We start from the raw sequence: 17,273 nt of genomic DNA on the forward strand, positions 1-17,273 counted from the left end.
ATGTTATTAGGGCAGCATGGAAACCTTGGCCACAATCAGAGCCTTTTTAAGATATAATTTGTACAAGGAATGCCTGTCCACTTTAGCACCTGAGTCCAGCACGTTGGTCCCTAGCCCCTGCCTCCCCTCGGGGCTGGGAGAGGCTAGACATTGGTCCCTTCTTCCCAAGGGTTTCAGCTCCCAGGAGGGTACCCTAGTGAAACGCTTCAGAATAAATGGGAGGGGGTTCTAAAATTGTTCAATTTTGTAAAATTATTCAATAATTTGGGGGGCAGAAACAGGAGGGGGAAGAATAAAAGCTGGATGTTGACCTTCTGTCCCAGTGCTTAGGGCACTCACCCTGTGCTTAACAGGTAGTTTTAGAGTGGGATGCTTTCAGGGTTACTACAGCTTAAATTTTAGGCGCCCGCATGCAGCAATCCTTCCCATGTAAATGCTGGTGTTCCCTGAAGTGACAGTAAAGAGAGAGCTAGAAACCTTTGAAGATCTCCACGACATTAGCATTTATATTAGGTAGGAAGGATTGCCTCCTGGCAGATGGGTATTTCTTTATGCAACATTTAGTAATAATAATACACATTACTGAGCTTTTTCTGGCAATTTGGAAAGGAACTGAGGGAGGGAAGTCACTGACCTTAGCAGAACCTGTTTGGCCCTGGCTGTGTCCCACTTCATCGCTTGCTCCCTGCCAGGGAACTCCCCGCAAAAGAGCTGCCTCATATGGGAGTGATGAATGCCTGATGAACGCCTGAACACCGCCCTGCATACCTCTCCATGAAGGACGAAAACACTGCAATAAGTGTGTCGTTACATCATAAAATTACTGCAGAGAAAATGTACTTCATTATACAAGTGCTTGAGGAAGATTGGTGCTCATCAAGCTAACAGCACTTGATCAGGCTGCCTCTGAAGCTGGATGCGCCTGGGTCTCGCTTGAATAAATGCAAATGACTGAAGTCACATGCACATTAAAATCCTGCAGTGAGTTGCCTGATGTCTCAAAGAACCCCAAAATGGACAAGAAGTAGTTGGAAGAGCCAGCGGCTCTACAGTATTGCCAGTCCTAAAATATTACTTACAATCATCAGCAGCAGCTCTTGATTTTTCGGAGCTGCCTGCCTGAAGTGTGATCAATATTTCTTGAGACACTTCCCCTGTACAGGATCGGGCCCCAAGCAGAAAGGTGAAGAGAGAGTGTTGCCCACCAATTTGGGGCCAACCTGGGCAATTTTAAGCGTTTAAAGGTGTCCTTTCCCTCTGTACTTGCATGAAGCAGTGGTGACAGCAGTGATTGACAGCTCCATCTGTGGCCCCTCTACAGAACCTGGTGGGAGAGAGGAGGTCTGAGCTGGGTGAAGGGGGGCAGCAAATGAACCCCCAGTGCCTGCCAGTGAAGGAAAGGACGGTTGGTGTCTGCAAGCTTCATCCAACTTATTTTGGCAGTGCCAGCGCACCTCAAAGACAGGCTCCTCACAGGAACCCCTCCACCAGAAAAATACCGTCTTTGGGGAACAGAGTAAACAGATATAAATTAGGACAGGTGTGTAAAGGGAAAACTCCACTGACCTCTGTATTGCTGCCCAGTTTTACGCACAGGAGTAATCGTGCCCGATTAGTGACATGCTTGCTGGGCTTGTTCAAAGCTCAGCTTAGTGCAGCAATAGCTGCTGTGCAAAGAGGGAGGTGGAAACCAACCTGCAGCTTCCACCTCAACCTCAAAACCCACCCACACAACCGGCACAACCTCCGCACATTATTATTGCAGAGCCTGGTCTCCCCTTCTTCAAACCTGCCCTGCCTTACGGTGCACATGGGAGCTGCTTGTCCCCACTGCCGTGGCATGCTCACAGCCCCGGGAGGGTGTTTGGCCCCAGCGTGGTGCCATTGCCTTTGCTTGACGCCTATTTCTGTTTTAGAGACGGGACGCCTGGCAGCCAGATCGTAACAGAGAGATTTGAAGTGACGTGGGAGAGCGTCATGGTCAGCTCTCACAACGCCATCGTGCTGAAGTTTGACGGCCGTGGGAGCGGCTTCCAAGGCACCAAGCTGTTGCACGAGGTTAAGAGGAGGCTGGGCCTTTTGGAAGAGAAGGATCAGCTGGAAGCTGTCCGGTGAATGACGCTGTTATTGAAGAAATTCATTCATTCATTATAATTAACCCAAGACTGTCATCAGCCCTGGTTGCTTTAGTGGTGTAGGGTGGAGCAAGGAGGTGGGAGGGAAGGACGATGTAGTCACACAGCTGTGACCAAGTGATGGCATGTAAGAGAGCTCGTGCTAACCAGTGCAGAGGAGAAAAACAAGCCTTAAGCAGAGCTAAATTACAGCATGCTTATCTGTATCACTTGTTCAAAGCCTATTTATTTTTAGCTCTGTACAGTCATACAGCTACAAACAAGTAAGCCTGAATTTCAGCTCCCACATTAATTTTTGCTGGCTTGGTAGTTGTAAAAAAATCCACCTTTAAATGTAGTGGAAGGAAGCTGGGTTAGTTAGCATTGATAATATACAACTGTGGGTTGGCTTCAGGGGCGGCGCGTTGGCTGATGTAGATAAGGTGCAGCTGTGGCTGGTTAAGTGGTTGAGAGCCAATAAAGAGAGAGCAGCCAAGGAAGAAGTAGAGAGAAGAAGCAAGAGAAGAGAAGGTGGGCACTGGATGAGGCAAGATGAGGAAAAGGCAGCAGAGGGGCTGGCATGAAGAGTATGCTGGTATGAGGTGGTAAAAGACCTTGTTGCAGCTTGATAGTTTGGAGAGTGCTGTGACATTTAAAATCTTAAACTTTTTAAAACAGAAAAAGACAGTGCAAAACCCTAAATGTCAAGTCCTGTCATATTAGGTTTATTCTGCACATGATAATACTAAAAACACTATTAGAGTAGTGTCATAGCATTGGCTTTATTGTGACTTTCAGAGGCAGTGCAGCTTATGTGTTGCCATTGCTTGGTCGAGCCCAACTCAACAGGTCACAGGATTAAATAGAGGAAAGACTCGTGTGAGAGCAGTGTGCAGCAGTGTGATTTAGGTTGTCTATATCAAGCGGGAATGGCTTTAAACTGAAAGAGGGGAGATTTATATTAGATATAAGGAAGAAATTCTTTACTGCAACGGTGGTGAGACACTGCCCAGAGCAGCTGTGGGTGCCCCATCCCTGGCAGTGCCCAAGGCCAGGCTGGACGGGGCTGGGAGCAACCTGGGCTGGTGGCAGGTGTCCCTGCCTGTGGCAGGGGGGTGGGAACTAGATGTGATTCTTATGATTTTTTCCACGGCCATCCCAAATTCAAGCTGACAAAAATCACACTATGTTTGCTATATCTAAGGGGAAAGAATTTTTAACCCATTTTTTCTCCTCTCTCGTGTTCTAGGACCATGCTGAAGGAGCATTACATTGATAAAATGCGAGTCGGTGTGTTTGGGAAGGTAATGTTTTTCCATTGTTCCTCTGTGCTGTTCTAGTTTGCTGATGTGGCTAAGTAGCTGGGCTAAATCTTGATTATTTTTTTTTAATATGTCAGTGATGGCTTTTTTATTATTATTTATTTTGAGATAGACTGCCTCTTGCTCAGAGATGTTAAAGATGAAAGTTTCATTTTATCAGTGCATTCATCATTTTTTTTAAATTAACTTCCAAGTGCAGAAAGTGACTATTTGTCAGAAAAATAATGTTGGATAACTAATTATTTTTTTCCCCTTGCAAAATTTCATTTCATTTTCATCTCGTCCCTTAAGACCTATGGGAATGTGGCTAGATCTAGTTCATGTCGTACAAATGTACAACAACAATATTGATTTCTGAGGGTGATTTGCACCACTGTGTGCCCAGCTGGGAAACAGCAATTGCGAAGTACACGCGGTTTGAAATGAGAATGGGACTGTGAGTAGAAATTGTTTATTGTGGGAGATGCAGGCTTAGAGCAGGCAAAGAGAGCTGCACATACAGCAGCATCTCTGCAGGGAATTGTTAACAGGCTGGCGGCAGACGCTGAAATTGTGATGTCCATTTTAAATAACGAAAGACTGGGGTGATATTTTGGAGAGGTAACATACCTGATCAGATATACAGCCATAAAGTGGGGTGAAAAGAGGCAAGCTCTTAGGCACACAGCCCTGCTGCCTTCAGGAGAGTGCAATGGATACAGAGCTCATGTTCAGCCGCATCTACCAAAGCCGGGGCAATGCCCCTTGTTTTATATTTTCAGGGCATGATGTTAAAGACTCTACAATGGCTGAAAGTTTGCTGCAAGGTCTCAGCTGCCCTGTTTCTGTACCCAAAAGCAGCAGGACCTCACACCAGGACCACTGATGCCCCTGTCCCCTTTGTGTTCCAGGATTACGGTGGCTACCTGAGCACTTACATGCTTCCAGCCGGTGAAGAGAACCAGGTGTTCGCCTGCGGAGCTGCTCTTTCCCCACTGACAGACTTCAAACTATATGGTAAACCCCATCCCAGAGCCCACAGACTCTCTTACTGACCACAAATGATGTTTCTGCCTTGTCCTTTCCCAGTTTTCTTCTTTCTTCCGCAAGATCCTGCCTGTTTTGTACTGTGTGTCTTCTTAGGACTAGCCATAAATCCTTCTTTCCCCCTCAAGAGCAATTCTGCTGGCCCCTGTGGGACCAGCAATGGTGGTGAGAGCAATCAAATAACTTTTATTACTCCTTTTAAATAAAGAAGAATTGGCTCTAAACCCCTCCAGCCTCTGCCACCAACCTGTACCACTGCCTTGAACGTGCTTCTTTCTTGCCTGACCCATCCATCCTTGCAGCCTGTGGTCCAGTCTCCCTGCCCCATCATCTCTGTGATGGCAACATCCACTGCACATGGTGGTCCTTTCTCTCAGGGATGCCAGTTCCCTGTGTACTTAGTGCCAATGAAAATCAGGGGACTGCTGTGAAAGTCAGCGATGTTAAGCCAGCCTTCAGGTCCTGTACAGTTATCCCCGAGACCAATGGGAACTTGCAGTCAGTTGTTGATGGAGATGGTCCCACGTGAAAGGAGAAAGGGGCACAACAAGATAGTGCTCTTCTCTATTATCTCAATTGCATTAAGGAGGAGAAAAAAAAAGAAAGGCTTTTCTGTGACTGATTTAGAAACCATAAGCTCATGGTGATAATGAAAGACTGTAGTATCATACATATCCTTAGTACGTTTTCAAAAACTTTTAGAAATATGGCCTCTTTAATTAAAGCAATGTTAGAAAATAAAGTCTTTTTAACATTTGCAATGTTTGACTCGGAAGCACCAGTGTACTCACTTATGACTGAAAAAGATGTTTTCATTTTTTCTGTTCTAGCTTCAGCCTTTTCTGAAAGATACCTGGGCTTGCACGGGATTGATAACAGAGCATATGAGGTAACTGCATGGACACTGTGTTTCCCTGATAAAACATGAATTGGGTTTTAACTCTTTAACTCCATGTTAGGATATGCAGGAGAGACTCGCTAGTAAAACTGAAGGTGTCCTTCAGCCTGCTTACTGCTTTTCTTGTCTTAAGAGTAATAATGGATATGTTTTTTATTGGTTAGCCTTCATGTCTGCCTCTCTAAATTGGGTAAATACAGTTATTCCAGTTTTACAGATTGAAAGAGATAAGGATGAGTGGCTCAGATGCCCAAGTGGACACAATGTCAGGACCTCCTTTAACGTTCATCCCAATGGCCTTGCCACTTTCATTCTCTCTGAGATATGATTTTTGACCCAATGTCAAGTGAAGCTTAGCTTCTCCTGGCTTTTTTAAAGTAAGCACAGATGTGATACTTCAGGTAGGCAGAACTCTGTACCAAAATTGAACAGGACATGGAAAAGGAGACATGGCACCAGTTAACAAAGATATTATTTAATATGTGTGATGGGATCATTTGGTTCACATGCTTTAATTACTTGGAGGAAAATCCTAGGAGTAGTCACACAAACAAAATTTGTTATAGATAAAACCTTGTTAAGTTTGCTAAGTCTTGTCTTCAGCTAGAAGACATGAAGGCAGCAAAGGTTTGAAACTGTTTTCCTACAGAGAAGGCAGGTGGCATCCTATGCCCCTGCAGCAAAAGTTTTTTCCTGGTCATTTAAACACGGAGTCCAACGTCTCCCAAATCTTGCACTCATGCTCATTGCAAACTCTGAAGGCAGGTCAGTAGAGGTGAAAATATTCCAGAAATGAGAGCTTTGAATTGTCACATGTTCTTTGTATATTGAAAAGTTGGCCTAAGCAAATAGTGCTACTTTTGGTTGATTTGGGATTGACTGCTTGGAACAGCACCAGAGCTCTCTGCGGAGCATGGCGCTGTTCCAGGCTGGGTCCCTAACTGATACACATCTCCTACACACCATAGTTGAGCCACAAATTGCTCAGGGAGAAGAACTGCTCCTAATGTGTCGGCCAGACATTAGCTTTATGGAGGTCACGAAATTAAAGACCTGATGTAGATTCCAAAAAGCATGTATTGTGGTAGGTGACATCTGGGGCAGCAGAAAAGGAGCCATATAGGGGGAGAACAGAGTGCAAGACATGTACACACCATCAAAAGACTTAGGCATCACAGCCCGCAATCTGGGGATAAGAGAACTCATTAAATCAAATTATATAGGGAAGTTCAGAGGCATCCTTGCAAATTTTGCAAACACTTGCTGACTTCATGCAGTGTGGAGCTGCAAGAAAGCCAGAAGAAGCCTGCACCCAGCAAAACTTCCCAAAACTTGCCTTCAAGGAAACATGAAGGGCACCTTCTGATGTTCAGGGCTGCTTCACTTTTAAAAAGAGAAGAGACACATTTAATCTGTAACCTAAAATGACAGTGACCATATCTTAATAATACATACCAATGTTTTCAGCCTAATTTAATCTCTGTAGCCAAACATGGAAGGTCCTGTTGCTGTTGGAGATGCTTTAGTCTATCTTCTGTGGAAACAATGTAGGACAGTGGAAAGATGAAAGTAGGTGTAAGGTAGAATTGATACAAGGGTGTCTTAACTGAAAAACACACTAACTCACATAAGTGAACCAGAGCTAGGGCACGTGAATTTGAACAGTGAAGGAAACACAAATTTAAGGTGAGGCAGGTATTCTTCCCTGCCCCCCTATAAAACAGTAACATCTGTGACTTGAGACACACATTCCTTTTGCCACTCCAAGACCTTTCTGGAGTCCTTTGGAGTCTCTTTGAGACTTGTGTTCTTCTGAACAATACAGCAAAAGGGGGAGAATTCCTTCATTTCTCTTACCCTGTACTGTTTGCAGTCACTCAGGTTTGTATTTATTTCCCCCGTGCATTTGAAAGACAGTTTGGGGCAAAGGCATTCTCAGCAGCGGACACTTGAACTGAGTACCAGATCCTCCCCTGGGCTGTCAAAGCTCTTTGAGGTTGGCTTTCAAACCATACTAAAGTCACACCAGCTCTCTGAAGAGTTCTTAGGCATAGGTACCTGGGCACACTTTTCATCAGTGTTTTGCATTCACTGGAAATTTGCTTTGACATTTTCCATGTGTTCTGCAGTTCAGGCTTTTAGTGAACATTATCAGTACAGATGAGGGTCTCTGACCCCTTCCTGCTGCTGATACTGAGCCTTGAAGGACAGGGTGGGTGTCTATTTTACATCTAGATGGATTCAAGTAGCCAAGAGAATACGCTGTGCTGGTGCCTTCTCGTTATCCTTGTGATGAAGTATCAAACGGAATGGAGCACTTCTATATTTTTTTTCCATAAAAATTGCTAATTTCTAGCAAGATTTTTAACCTTATTGCAACCTTTGCCTTCACAGATCAACAAATTAGCACACAGAGTCTCATTACTGAAGGAACAGACGTTTTTGATCATTCATGCTACTGCTGATGGTAAGTCAGCTCATCATTTGAGCTCATTATATGTTTGGGATGGCTTTGATTTTTCTTAATTAAATTTGCCTCTTTAATGATTGTAATCTGTTTTTACAGAAAAAATCCATTTTCAGCATACTGCGGACCTTATCACACACCTAATTAGGGCAAAGGCTAATTACAGCTTGCAGGTACAGTATGTGTTTCCTTTTTTTCATATTTGAACAGTTATTTCCCAGTTTGATCTCAAGCTTCTGTTGTAAAGCAGACTTTGAAAAATCCAGTTGGAAACTTAGGCTGGCATTAGAAATAGCACTAGTGTATGATGTGTTCCTGTGTGCTCCTGTGCTTATTTGATACCACTATTTTGGTTTGGACAGTTGAAGAACAACTATTAAATTACAGTAAATTAGGTTTTGAGAGACATATCTCTAAGGAATTGATGCCTGTTGACTTTCTTTGGGAACAACAGGCCAAATTCAGAGTTGCAGGGAAATAAGGATCTAAATTAAATCAACTATAAACATCAAGGAGAGAAATGTCGCTTAAATCCGACATCCCGCTGTGAACGACATACTCTGGTCTAGAAAACTCCTCTGTTCACCCAGTTACATCTCTGATTTGCTAAATGGCCCATGTCCAAGCCAGTAAAGCTTCCCAAATGAACCCATCCTCCAGCCACGGGGATGGTCCCTACCCTCTGCCACATCCCAAGCCACAGCCAGGAGAGTGCCAGTAGCCCAGGCTCAGTACACACTATGGACCATGCTACAACTCACCTGTATAGACGGTTGTGTTGCAGTGCCCAGGTCCTAGTAAAGCTTGATTTACTGAATACCAGCTCCCTCTGGCTGCATTTCTGCGGAGCTTCATGTGATGAGTATGCTCACTCCATCGTGCTCCATCATGCATCAAGGAAGATAGGACGGAGCACAGGCACAGGAGCTAAGCAATGAGGCCGGCTCGGATTTGGTCAGTGCTACAATGACTGCACATTCCCCAGTGCAGAAGCATGAGTTCACTGGAGCTTGGAGGTACCAACGGGCCTGATGCATATCAAAGGTTATTTGAAGACTGAATGGAGGGCTGAGGGATCTGTATCTTGGATTGAGGTGCTCGGAGCAGCAGTGAGACACCTCAGTCCTGCCTGCAAGCATCCACCCCTAGAAACTCATTTTTCCCCCTTCAATATCCCAGTCTAGACAACCTATTACGATCCTCCTTTCCTTCAACCTATGCAGAAGTTACCTGTTCCATTTAAATGGAAAGTTGTGCTTAAACTATTTAATTTCTAGCTTCCCACATCTTTTCCATTAAATTACTTCCCCAGCAAGCTTTTTTTTTTTTTTTTTTTTTTTTTTTTACTTTAAAGCCCTCATTTTAGTTGGTAAAAACCTAACACCACTTCTCTCCAAAGACTTTTGTGTGGGGTTTTTTCGGTTTTCACAAGGAGCAAGCACTGTTATTTGTAAGCATGTTCTGGTTCTGCTTACCCTGAATTTGTTCAGAATGGAATTAAATGGAAAATCCTCCCCCCAAAAAAAGTTCCCTTTGAAGGAAGGTGCCAGTCTGAAAGCACTGTGGTGCCTGAATTAGCCTGGACCTCACGTGTGCCTACAGGAAGACGCACAATGCTGAGGAGCAGCAGAGCTCAAGCTCCAGGTGTGGGTGGCCAGTGCTGAGACTTGAAGCTGCTAACGGGGTGTGTTTGCCTGCTCCTTTGCAGATTTACCCTGATGAAAGCCATTACTTCAGCAATGTAGCACTGGAGCAGCATTTGTACAACTCCATCGTCAACTTCTTTGTGGCGTGTTTCCAAGTTCAGGACAAACTGCCCATAGTCCCGCTGAAAGAGGAGGAGGACGACGATTAACTCTACTTGTCCGTGCGAAGCACAAGGCAGATCTCTCTAACAATATGCAACTGGATCATTTTCCTGAAGAAACAGATGTTACATTGTTAGCATGTATTTTAAAAAAAACAAAACACTGAAAGCAGCTCATCTGCTTTACTTGACAGCAACTCCTTCCTAAATGGAAGAACATTAAGCATGGTGAACTCAGCAGAAACTGCTGTCTGAAATTAAACCATCACAACCAACATCTTTTTCTTTGTGTTTTTTCCTTTTTTTTTTTTTTTCTTTTTTCTTTTTTGGTTGCCACAAAGTGACTTCTAGCATGAAAGTGGTAAGACGTTGAACTTGAAGGAACACCCCAAGAATCCACTTTGAGGACTGGAAGATTTAATGTCTCTCTACATTCAAGCAATCAAGCAGTAGCAGTGAAATCCATCATCCATGTTAAGGTTACTATAGTTAGCATCACACTGTGTCAGAAAAAATCTAACCTAATAGATGGAAAAGATTATAGCACAATTATTTTAAAGGATACTGATTCATACGTATTTGCCTGCTCTTTCCCATGTTCAGAAGGTTTGTCGTTGCTACAGGACATACAAACTCAGTTGTGTGAAATACCACTATAGTTACGCAATCTTTACTTTCCTGTAATTATTTCTTAATTTTGTATGGATTTCATTGGGTCTCATGCTTACCTTATTAGCTTCTGAGCTTGCTCTGGATGGGGAAAAAACATTCACCGACGTAAACAACTCACTTTAGACCTCAGAGGTCTAAAGAAGCAATAGGAGTCGAGGTACCCAGATATTAAAAAATCTATTAGAAAAAAGCAAAGGAAATTTCACTTATTTTCCCTGCATAGCCTTTGCCTGCAAGATTGAGTATTTTCTTTGGCAGCCTTGAAAAATATGCACATAAATAAGCTACATCAGCTTAACTGAGATATTTCTATTGTACTATATTAAAACATACGACAGTCACAATTGTTCTTTTTCTTCTTTTAGTGTTGGAACAATTGGTGGGCAACCAGTTGGGGAATGGCTAGATGATGCTATGGTAGCAGGACTTTGTACCAGATACTTTGCAGATCATCTCATAAAAGCATTTAAACAGAACTAATGTGCAGAGATTTATTGCACATGCTGTCTGCAGCTTTGTTTTATTCCAGGTCAATGATTAGCATATTCCAAACACATTTAATTATCTCTTCTGCTCACACCAGCTTTGCCAAACATAAAAGAAAAGAAAAAAAAAGGGGGGGGTGTGTGGATTTTTGCTTTAAAATATCTAACACTTCATTATAGCGGTGCAAAGCAACTTCTAAAACTTCTTGTGAACACATATAACTCTCAGAAAGAAATCCAGCCTTCACTCACTTCCACTTACTGCATCATAAGAATTTTGACTAGTGTCGCTCCTTGTAAAATATTATGACCAAATGTACAGCCAGTATTAATACTGTATATTTCATTTTGTTGTATATAAAGGAATGTAAGTCAGTTATTCGTCAGGTCCCCAATCCAATATTAGTCTTGTGTTCAGCATGCATGCGATAACACTTCTTTGCTGATCAGGACTCTTTAGAAGTACTCGCTTGGAAATATAACAATTAATGTAATTTCTCTTCCTGTTTTGACAGCTTGAATGTCAATGCCAGTTTCTACTTTTTACATAGTACTGTGGGTAAACTCACATCCTGACAGCAATGATGATGTCTCCTTGTGTTCTTTAGTGTGTCTTTTTTATTATCTTTATTTTAAGCTTTGAATGTTGGTTGTACTTTGACTACCATAAAAAAAAATATATTGATAAACCACAGAAATTACCTAGTTTGGTTTTGATTATCTTCTTTAATTTACAGTGCATCAACATTGTGTGAACAAGAACTACTGTATAAATCTGCTTTATCTGGCAAAATGCCAAATAGACAATAAGAATGCTGCGTGTCCAGATTTTGCTACACTGATCAGGCTCAAAAGCCTGAAATGAACTTGACCCAAGAAATGTAAAAATCTGCTCTGTCCACAATCTTTTGTAGAGACAACTTTAGGATGTGGCATGATAGTGTTTGTTCATTCATGGAATAAAACATTATTTTACCACCCTGGTTGCTACTGCCGTTATTTAGCGTTAAGTATTTAAATACGCATCAAGTTGCTAGAAATGCTGTTCCGGGTTGAACTGAACCCAAACTCCAGGGTGCAGGTCAGAAAAATGAAAACAAGTCTTTATAAATCAATACACATCACAATTTAGTCTGCCTGTGACAACCTGGGTAAATGGTGTCACCATGGTAAATGGTGACTGCTTTGGGGGGAAATATGAAGCAGCACGAAGTGGGTTCAGTTGCAAAGTAGCAGTTGATGAGAAGACCCCTGTCCCCCTCTAGCCTTTGGTTAAGATGCACCTTTCCTTCTCCCTTTCTGCCTGCTGACCTGGCACATGGGCTTCCTGAGGGCATCAGCCAGCCATGACAGCTTGATCAAAGGGATTGTTGCCATTTCATCCATTGTCCTTTTCCCCAAAAGTCGTGTGTGCATTATCAAGTGGAACAAACCGCTAAAACTTATCAAGTCGGCCGTAGCGGATTTTTCTGCAGATGATGCTCCATCAGGGAAAGGATAAGCAAGAGGAGGAAGTCATCCCACCTGAATTCCGGTGCGCTTCCCTTCAGGCCAAGCAGAGAGCCATGTACCTTCCAGGGCCACCCTCAGACACCTACCTCCAACAAGCAGCAGCTTTTCCCTGTGCCCGGTTTGTTCCGCTGGCTGCAGGGACAGGAGCGGCTATCCCAGGCTGAAGCAGCTGGGGACAAGTGAGGGCCATCCCTAGCTGTCCCCTGTAACAGCATTTGTGGACTGCAAGATCAGCTGGATGTTCCTACACCTTCTTTACTCCTGGAAAGTGAACCCTTTCATTTAAAAGCTTTCCTGGGAAAATTGAGATTTTTTCCTCAAATTCTGAATTCTGGCTATGACTGCCCCTGCAATAATACACTGTCCTCTTTACCTCAAGCAATAACTTCAGGAAAGATTTAAATCTGCACAAACATCCACATCTCCAGGCCTAATGAAGACATGATGGACGTTTTTTCCCTAAAAGACTATCCCACACAGCAAGGCTGCAGTGCTAACCAGCCGCTGTGTAGGATACAGGGGTGACCAGGATGGCACCTGCTGACTCGCTGCTGCTTATCAGTGTCCAGGGTGATGTCCCACCGGCTGGTACCAACTTGTCTGAACTGGATTTACAGGAAGATAAGTTTAATATTTCACAGCAAATGCAAGAAACTGTTGTGGACACTTACTCTAATTTTTGGTGCCAACAACTCAGGAAACAAGAAGCTTGAGCACTGGTACAGGGCAGATTGCACTAGTGCAAAATAGCTTTGCTGTTATTTTGCTTAATTACCTAAATGTAACTAATATTTTTTGATTGTCCAAACAAATCAAGCTTATACTCTCAACTAACTGGCATTTCTGGATGCCATAATGTTCAACTGTGGCATCCCAAAGCGGAAGAGAACTAATGAACGGTGCCCTACTAATGCAGAAGGAAACCACAGAGGGAAAAAATGAGGCTTTGCTGGTAGCTAATTAACAAAGCCAGGCATCCAGCCATGTTTGTAATTGTCTATGGGTTCAGGCATGGAGCATATAAACCCCATCCAAGCTCTGCCTGCAAGCTCAGGCCAAATAAATGCTGCATCTCTGAAGGGTAGGAAGGGGGAAAAGAGTGAATGAGAAAGGATATGCGGGATGCTCACAACATCTTTCCCATGAGAAGACCAGTGGAGAGCACTGTTACCTATGGAGAGAAATGGGTGTTTAGTGGGGGAGACCAAAGGAATGAGGCCAGTGCTGGTACCCTCACGGAGCTGAGCTGGTACCTGGAGAGGAGCTCTTTGCTTTGGCTCGCACACTCACATTCTCCCCACAGCTCACTCAGGCTGGAGGCAGTAAGGCTCTGGGTGTTTTAACTTTATGTGTCAGGTCATAGGGCACATCTGCCCTGCAACACTTCCTGGGATGCAGCGAGGCTGCCAGGCATGCCTCGGTGAGGGCTGGGGTGAGGGCACTTTCTTCCTTGCCCTGGGTAAGTACTGGCTCCTCGGTGCTCATTCTTCCCTGGACGACTTAGCTGCTATTTGCAAAAGAAGAAGAAAGAGCAAAAATGGAAAAGGTAACAGAGAAGCTCAAGGTCTCAGTTGCCAGTTCCTTAGTCACTGCCTCTTACTGAGCCAGCTGTTTGTTTATTTTCTATTTTGTTCTCCCAACTTAAGCTTCAAGCTGGAGGCTCTGAGCAGAGCTAAGGGCACTTGCTAAGACCTGTCTCCTCTTTCCACTTCATCTTTCTGTCTTCCCCCATCCAGCATGATTACAGACTGAAAGCAAACCCAGCACCCCATTGGAAACCGGGAGCAGACAAATATAAAAGCTGTGTGGTGAGCCCTCCCAATTAGACATAGCCAAAATAAAGTCTTTATTCTAATAGCTAATTCACGCCTGGCCAGCGTGCTTTGCATGGTGGTCATTCTGCGGCAGTGAGGGAATAAAGAAGGGAAGATCCCCAAAGGTGAATTATTTGTCCTCCCCATCACATCAGCCACCGCTCAGCTGGCCCTCCATCTGCCTTTCCAAACTGATGGTGGGTGCAGAACCAGGAAGCCCTCAGAGGGAAGGGAGTGGGTGGTTGGGAAGGGTAGGAGACCATACCGTGGCATTCCGGTTTTGACAGAGGACAGGATGAGCGTAGAGAGGCCTGTAGCCAACCAGCATGTCCAGTTGTGTTGTTCAAAGTCATGCAGGGTCCCACGTTACCCTCCCGCTGCCCACTGCAGCAGGCAGGTAGGGCACTATACTTCTGCTGTTGGAAGAATCCATCTGTTTGATATAGCCCTGAGCAGGACATCACCTATTACCCACAGTAGGTGCCAGGAGCTCACCTCCACGGTGACACAAGCCACCGAGCAAGCAACTACGTGGAAATAAAGCTTTGGTCTTCCCTCCTTTTTGGAATTCTCCACCTAATTCAGCTCCAGAGCCAAGGGGAAAGTAGGATATGTCTAGTCTGCATGGCAGGAAAACTGGGTAAACCATGAACCTGCCCTCCAGGAGCATCTGCCAACAACTTTGTTAACAGAGGCAAATCTTCAACTGTCTCAATGTCACAACATTGATGTGACCCTGTCACTTTTCTTAAAACATCCCAGTGTGGGACCCAGGTGTTTATATAAGAACTAGAGTTCTCATTTCCAAAACAAGCCCCAAAACCCAACCGCTGTCTGCAGCTTATTTTTGTGATTGGAACAACCTGAAAACACTGCCTGGCTTTTCCACTGCAGCTCAAGAAATGAAGGGCTGAGGACACCCTTTTTCTGAGTGCCTTCAGCTGGGATCACCCTGGCTGATCATCTCCAAAGGGCACAGAGAGAATGTGGAGGGACCTTTGAGGACAGGGACCAGTGGGAGAGGTTTCTCCTGGTGCAAGGCAGCTGGGGCAGGTCTCCAAGCCACCAGCCGGGGCAGGTCTCCAAGCCACCAGCCTTGGTCCTGCCCCAGGATGGGGGAACCAGCTTCTCCCCATCCCGCTGCCAAGTGCAAGACCATCCTCCCAGAGTGGTCTTGGGTCATATATTTAGCCACAATAATCAATGTCCTTTGTAAGCAACAATTTCTGCTACAGCAGTTGTATTGCCAGCAGCTGTGAAGGAAGATTTAGAAAACCTTTGTAAAATGGATTTTTTTTTCCCCTTCAAGACATTCATTAAAAGCCTCACATTAAATGAAGCTACATTCTGCCTCCTCACTGGGATAACAGCTTTAATCAAAATGTCCATTTCCATGATCGAGAGAGAAGAGTAAAAAGCAAATATAGATGGAACAAGGCCCCAGGAAAGCACAAAAGTAAACCATGTTCCAGTATTCTTGTGGAATAACAAGGTACCCTCCAGGTTTTTTTCCTTCCTTCGTTATAAATGTAGCTTTTGGGTCATTTTAAAGCAACAAACACCTCTTTGAGCTGATGTGAATCCTCTCATCCTGGCTGGAAAAGGTACCCAGGCCTTACACTGTCTTTGCAACAGCTGTTATCAGTGTCCTGAAATGTAGTTTGTGCTGAGCATTTCCAGTAACTCGAATTGACATGTAATTTGTAGTGAGCATTGGTAACCAGCCTGCACAAGCTCCCGAGAACCTGCTCCCCACCACCTCATCTAGGGGCACCTCCAAGTGGGGTAAATCCTTCACATGGAAAAAACCAAATACAGAGCAAAACATGAACAAGGAAAATCCTTTGCTCCTCGTTCTTCTCTGAAACACCACGGGAAAAGGGTGCAGAGACTCAGGAGCCCAGCTGGGCAGTCCTTTGCAACAGTTTCTGACCAACTTTTGTTCCCTGTAAATTCACATTTGGATGCACAGAAAGCAGGAAATTCAGGCTGTTTTACCTGTACTTGGCTCCTTCATCAAAGCAACGTAGCCACCGTGTGAGGCAGGGTACACACGAGGCAGTGTAGCCATCACATGAGTCTGGCATGCCCCCAAAAGTTTACTACCTATTACAAAGTGCTGCAGAGGAAGGGGAAAAGACAGAGGGGAGCCCAGAGATGAAAGAGCCCACCCTGAGGTGCAGTCCCTCCCCTGGCATGTTAGGGTTATTCCTGTGAAAAACAGAGACCCTCCACCTGAGACATTTTCGGTGTGTGCACTAGGAGATCCACAAAAGGCAGGTGAGAAAAGCAAGCCTAGCACTAGTAAGCTTAAATTTAGTAGCTAGCAAGCCTCGGTGGGAAATCTTTAAGAGTCTAGAAATCAAAGTGATGTGAAAACAGCTGAGATCTGGCTTCCAGCTGGTCCCCTGAGGCAGAGGCCCTGAGCTGCTCATCTCAGCCTGCACCCTCAGAGCTGCCAGGAGCAAGAAGCACTGCACCCATGATGATGCTGAGGGGGGGCAGGGAGGGGAGCCGAAAAGGGCATGTTCTCACCCAAAAGCTGCCAGCCATGCCTGCAATGTTATCCTGCAACTTATGTTCATGAAAGTTAATGGTCACTGAGGAAATCGGTGGTGGCAATGCGAGCAGCAACCACTTCAGCAGTGCAAAGAATTGCACTGAAAGCCAGAGAGCGTCTGGTGCTGTAACAGGAATAGAAACTTCTGGGCTATCAACACTGGAGCCGGCAATAAGGTGTTCGCCATATGATGATGATGATGATGGTGTGGTAGGGGAAAGGAGCAAACAACGTCCCAGCTTTGAGTGGAAACCAGAGCTGGTGTTACATCAGTATTTTTCATCCTTGTTAAGCCTGCACGGTGGGCGGCAGTTCTTTTTGAAGAGGCATTTCTTGACTGTAAAAGGCCTGGAAACATTAGATTCAAACCTCACTAACTGTGTAGGATTTCTCTGTGATCCAGTAGACTTTTGGTTTTGCCATGATGATTCTTGTAATTACAATTTACGAAGAAGTTGGGATGGGAGAAACTTTTCTCACTTGCCTCTAGTGGCAGACTAAATTTACCATGCAACAGAGCAACAGCAGCCAAAAACTCAGCCCCAAACTTCCTTGGAAAAATCTGCAACTCCAGCTCGACAAAGAACAGTTGGAAA

General features: G+C 44.5%; 1 protein-coding gene across 4 annotated transcripts in view; it reads left to right on the forward strand.

Annotated features, from left to right (window-relative positions):
• DPP6 (dipeptidyl peptidase like 6) overlaps positions 1–11,492 on the forward strand; it is a 571,473-nt gene extending 559,981 nt beyond the window's left edge. For all 4 annotated transcript variants that reach the window (XM_080383697.1, XM_080383699.1, XM_080383696.1 and 1 more), the window contains exons 20-26: positions 1,917–2,111; positions 3,364–3,418; positions 4,327–4,432; positions 5,293–5,351; positions 7,755–7,827; positions 7,927–8,000; positions 9,536–11,492. In XM_080383697.1, coding sequence (XP_080239823.1) covers positions 1,917–2,111; positions 3,364–3,418; positions 4,327–4,432; positions 5,293–5,351; positions 7,755–7,827; positions 7,927–8,000; positions 9,536–9,682 — 709 coding nt within the window. In that variant the 3' untranslated portion in view covers positions 9,683–11,492. The remainder of the gene's footprint in view (positions 1–1,916; positions 2,112–3,363; positions 3,419–4,326; positions 4,433–5,292; positions 5,352–7,754; positions 7,828–7,926; positions 8,001–9,535) is intronic.
• Positions 11,493–17,273: the final 5,781 nt, after the last annotated feature.

This window comes from Falco punctatus, assembly GCF_963210335.1.
Source record: "Falco punctatus genome assembly, chromosome: 4".
NCBI classification, from domain to species: Eukaryota; Metazoa; Chordata; class Aves; order Falconiformes; family Falconidae; genus Falco; species Falco punctatus.